General features: G+C 34.2%; 1 protein-coding gene across 1 annotated transcript; it reads left to right on the forward strand.

The window, feature by feature from the left end:
* Positions 1–736: 736 nt before the first annotated feature.
* Positions 737–3,933, forward strand: LOC146956167 (uncharacterized). The gene is made up of 6 exons (XM_085727257.1): positions 737–837; positions 946–1,014; positions 1,468–2,742; positions 2,825–2,893; positions 2,969–3,167; positions 3,575–3,933. The coding sequence occupies exons 2-6, from the start codon at positions 1,012–1,014 to the stop codon at positions 3,643–3,645; spliced, it is 1,617 nt and encodes a 538-aa protein (XP_085583383.1). The 5' UTR covers positions 737–837; positions 946–1,011; the 3' UTR covers positions 3,646–3,933.
* The last annotated feature ends 1,159 nt before the right edge of the window (positions 3,934–5,092 follow it).

A 5,092-nucleotide genomic window follows, 5' to 3' on the forward strand; every position in this document is an offset into this window, starting at 1 on the left:
CATTTACCTAGAGGTAATGTTAATAGTCTTTATTTTTTTAGAACGACCATTTACTTGATAACTTTTGGGACAATCATAATTTTACAAAGAAAAAGAGGTATTGACATAAAAATCAAAGCAATAGAGAGAAAGTAAAATTATAATGTATACATGAGAGATAAAGTTGTCAAAAACATTGTGAAAAAATGGTTATACAAATATCTTTTCTCTTTTTAAATAGATGATTTATGCTTAAAGTTGTGATTTATACGAATAAAAGAAAATATATTTTTTATATTTGAGAGAAACAATTATTGATCAGATTATATCACCACCCTTCACAAAAATCTTGGGGTTAGCAAAAAAAAACATCATTTTAACAAATTACTCCATCCGGTCACATTTATAAGCAAAAATGCACTTTTTAAGTTTATTGAATACATCATGTATTTGGTCTATATATTGACCAAATACATTAAACATTGAATGAATCTAAAAAGTGTTTTTTTGCTTATAAATGTGACCGGAGGGAATAATTGATACTTGTAACATTTTTTTTTTTTTTGTGGAAAGAAAGAAAATAAAACTAATTAATTCCTTAAAAAAAAACTTAATAATAATTTAACAGCACAGCAGAGAAGTGGATCATGGCACGTGTACGTACAATATGACGTTTAACAGAAGGATCGTGCGGAGCACCATCGCTTAACTTTCCCGAGAAACACAAAAGCCTAAAAAATCTATGAACTCTCTCTCTGTTAGAGATCTTGCACTCACGCGCGATCATCTTTGAATCCTAAGTTTAGGGTTTCAACTTTCCAATCACCTCTTCTAAATGTGCCCAGCACAATAATCACGGTATCTATCAAATGCATTTTCCCACTTTGTTGAACTGCTTCACTGCATGATGGATTTTCGTGTAAATAATCTTTTGTTGTTGTTGTTGTTGTTCATTTTTCTGTGCAGGAAGATTTTGTTACTAGTTCTAAGATGACTTGAAGTGCTTCTTCTTATGAGCTTACTTTGAAGGAAATGGTATGTATTGTTTTGAAATTAACATTGTTGCCCAGAAATGGATTATGTTGTTTGTGTTTGATGTTTGAATTTCAAGTGTTTACCATTTTGTTTTAAATGTGATATCTTGAAAGAGAAGAAGAAAAAAAAACATTGGGGCTATTAGTTATTTACTTATTTTAATTTGCTGTTGCACTTGCATATGTTTTTGTGGTCCACTTTTAGTGTCAAGTACTACAGTCTACAACTTAAATTAGAAATTGATATGATTTTTGTACTTTTATTTGCATGACATTCTGAACAATAACTGTTTTATCAGGTGAATAGGTTATTGTTAGTGTACTTTAAAAGTTCCTTAAAATATGACCCTTTTCCCTTATTTGTAATAAGAAGCATCCTAAAACTTATTTCTATATAAAACTCTTTGCTGGGTGCGTTTTTGCATTTTTCTAATGTATGTTTTTCTTGTGATAGTCGTTCGACAATCAACCATTTTGGATGGGAAAGAGTTCTGGGAATTTGAATGAGGGTGATGATATGACATATGAGAATTCTTCTAGAATCGAGTCAAAGCGTTCTAATCAGTCCTTCATGGATGGCCTTGAAGTGGATCTGTTTCCCAATAAGAAACAAGCAGTGGAGGCTCCAAACAGTTTATCATCAGGAATGCTCAGCTCGAATATTTTGTCTTGGGGAAATTCTTTGACTTTTCACTCTTTAACTGGCCATTTTACTTCACAACTATTTGATCCAGGTGCTGCAATTATGAATTTTGAAGACACAAATGTTTGCCCTTTAAATATAGATAATAAGTTGAGTGCGGAGAGAAAGGATATCTTGGATCCTTTTGGGGGCGATGCCTCATTTGGTTTATCAATGTCAACTACACTAGAAGATTCTCAACCAGTTTTTAATCACAACGGGATTAGAAAAGTCAAAGTTAATGAGGTGAAGGAGTCTGAGAATTTCATGTCTGTTCCAAGTAATAATCCCTATGATGGAGGGTTTAGCAACACCGTGTCAAACACTCATGCATTCAAGGAAGGTGATTATTCAATATCAACATGTCTCTCATACAACAGAGGGGATGCCAATGTTATATTGACGGGTGGCGCTTTTGATAGGACGGAGAACAATTTAATGTCGATGAGTCAATCTTATAACAAGGGAGGTGGCAAGTTATCAATACCTTCAACATACACAGATATTTGTAATGCAATACCAATGGATCAAGGATACAGTAATGTAGATAGTAATGTCGTGTCTATTGCTCAAGCCTACAACAAGGCTCATGACAATTTTATGTTAAGTGACCGCTTATTCAATAAGGCTGGAGATGGCACCATATCAATGGGTCACACTTACCATCAGAGGGGAAATGACATGCCATTTGTTTCTCGTTCTTATAATAAAGGAGAAAGCAGTATCATATCCTTTGGTGGCTGCGACGACGACGATGCAACCCCATTTGACTTATTTGTTTCCGACTACGGGCTGCTTATGGGTCAAGCACCTTCGCATATGTCACAAGTTGCAAATGAAAGAGAGTTGGTTAGATCAAGCTCTAAAGTACCTCCAAGTACAGTTCAGACGTCTGCATCTGAAACTGAAAATGTTCCCAAGACAAAAGAGGAGATGAAAATGTCCAAAAAGGCTACTTCAAATAACTTCCCTTCAAACGTCAGAAGTTTGCTATCCACTGGTATGCTGGATGGCGTCTCTGTAAAGTATAAAGCTTGGTCACGGGAGGTAAAATTTCGTATTCCTGATGAGTTCATCTTTGCAGTAGCTTATCTTTGATCACATGTCTGGTTCTTCCTATGCTTAATAGAAGGAACTTCGAGCTGTTATAAAAGGTGCTGGGTATTTGTGCAGCTGTCCGTCGTGTAGTTTTGCCAAGGCAAGTTTGTTTAATCATCGTAGAGGAGAATCCTTTTGAAGTCAACTTGCTCTGTCTAATATTGCATTTCTTCAGGTTATTAATGCATACGAGTTTGAAAGGCATGCTGGTTGCAAGACAAAGCACCCAAATAATCATATTTACTTTGAGAATGGGAAAACCATATATGGAGTGGTACAAGAGCTCAGGAGCACTCCACAGAATATGTTATTTGAAGTTATTCAGTCAATAACTGGTTCACCTATCAATCAGAAATCCTTCTGCATTTGGAAAGGTAATATATCTTGTTCAGTACGTAGACCATGTTTGCATAATCAACTTAATTAAACACTTATAACATTCGTGATTATCATGTAAGTGCTTATGTTTAAGCTATTTCTATAGTAAATGATAAAATAAAGTCATAATATATTCTCATAAAAACTATAGGCTGTTTTCATAAGCTATCCTAGAGAGCTTATGAAAAAGGGCTGAAAACGACTTACATACATGCCATAAATTGTTTTCATAAGCTCTTCTAAACAGTAGTGCTTATGTCAGTAGATAAGTTTAAATGAATCAGTTCAAACATGCCCTTAGTTGTATTTTTTGTATATTTGTATGACTTGTTATGTTGATGGACCAAGATGCTTTATGTGAGTACATATTTCTTCTTTCTTACGTTGTCTTCTTCCTATACAGAGTCCTTTTTGGCGGCAGCACGCGAGCTCCAGCGCATATGTAGAAAAGATGAAGTAAAGCAATTGTTATAAAGAAGCAAATTTGAGTTGTAATATGGAACATCCTTGTTGGGTTATTAAGTGTTCTGTTTTGATACACCTTTTTCTGAGTAATTGTTGACCCTAAAGTTTTGCCTTTACACTTTCGAGGATAATAGAGACTAAAATAGAAGGAAACTCTTAAAACAGAATGTACATATGTGTTGCGTGTTGCAAATTGAATGTTTCATGGCACGTAAGCATATAGTGAGTAAATTTCATGAAAGAAACATGATTTTGAAGTCATGGTCTAATTTATACAACAAAACCTCCTTTAAGTGATATTCTCGATATATGTATCTAATTTAACGGTAACTCTGACAGATACAATATTTTGACGAACAAAACCTTATCCTCTTGTTTGTGTAAAAGTTTCCTACATAGAAAGCTTAGTCTGGGAGTAAGAAATCAAAATTGTGTAAAAGTTTCCTATATAGAAAGCTTAGTCTATGAGTAAGAAATCAAAATAAATGAATATTTTATGCAATTTGTTTCTTTCAACCAAAGTTTCATTTTTTAGGCTTTGTTTATTTATGCGGGATAAATGAGAATGATCTATTCAAACATGGTTGTTGAAGTGGATCAAGAGTTGAAGTTTTGCAATACATATTCTTGAAATGTGATAATTAAGTTTGATTTTTCAGTCAATGTGATAATTTAGTTAGTGTTAATTGAATATTCTGTCTGGGATTGACAATGGTGAGACCATTTAGATTGAAGGAAGTGGTGGTGCAGCAGGGTCATCTAGTGATTTTCCTGGTGATCTTTATGTTACTATCAAGGTCAGGGAATATCCCGTATTCATGTAGATACTGTTTTAAGTATCAGTCAAGCAATTTTGGGCGGAACCATTCAGGTCCCAACTCTTACCGGAGATGTTGTTCTTAAGGTGCATCCTGGAACACAACATGGTCACAAGGTGGTTCTGCAAAATAAAGGGATTAAGACCAAAATTAGATTAGGTGATCAACACGTTCATCGTCAGTATCCCAATAAACCTGACCGATAGACAGCATGAAATGAATTGATTCAAGAGTTTCACAGGGAAGAGCAATATGAATCTGATAAAGGGAAAGATTGCTTCAGCACCAGTCAAAAACATATACCATCAGTAATCATTTACAAGTATGTTAGTTTTTTTTTTCCTTTCCTTTTCACTCATCGGCTTTTGAGTATATCATATGTAATAAATCTCGTCATAAGAGATGATCATAAATTATCGATTCATCTTTAAGGTTAGATTAAAAGACAGTTCCTTCATGCACCTGTAGACTGTAGTATTCTAGTTTGTGCTGTATATATATTCCTTAACATAAAGGGGTTCAAGTTACGAATCTATCACATGTAGAGGAACCTTGACAATCATTGGAGCATGTGCATGCTAGTTGATAATTTCTGCATCAATACAGAAAGATTATATATTTGTATTTTCTTAGATATA

The sequence above is a fragment of the Medicago sativa genome, chromosome 1 (assembly GCF_051527215.1).
Source record: "Medicago sativa cultivar Bolivia chromosome 1, Bolivia_mono, whole genome shotgun sequence".
In the NCBI taxonomy this organism is placed as follows: Eukaryota; Viridiplantae; Streptophyta; class Magnoliopsida; order Fabales; family Fabaceae; genus Medicago; species Medicago sativa.

Coding starts and splice junctions, on each gene's coding strand:
- LOC146956167 (XM_085727257.1), top strand. Junction 2,743..2,824: donor ATAAAGCTTGGTCACGGGAG/GTAAAATTTCGT, acceptor TATGCTTAATAG/AAGGAACTTCGAGCTGTTAT. Junction 3,168..3,574: donor ATCCTTCTGCATTTGGAAAG/GTAATATATCTT, acceptor CTTCCTATACAG/AGTCCTTTTTGGCGGCAGCA.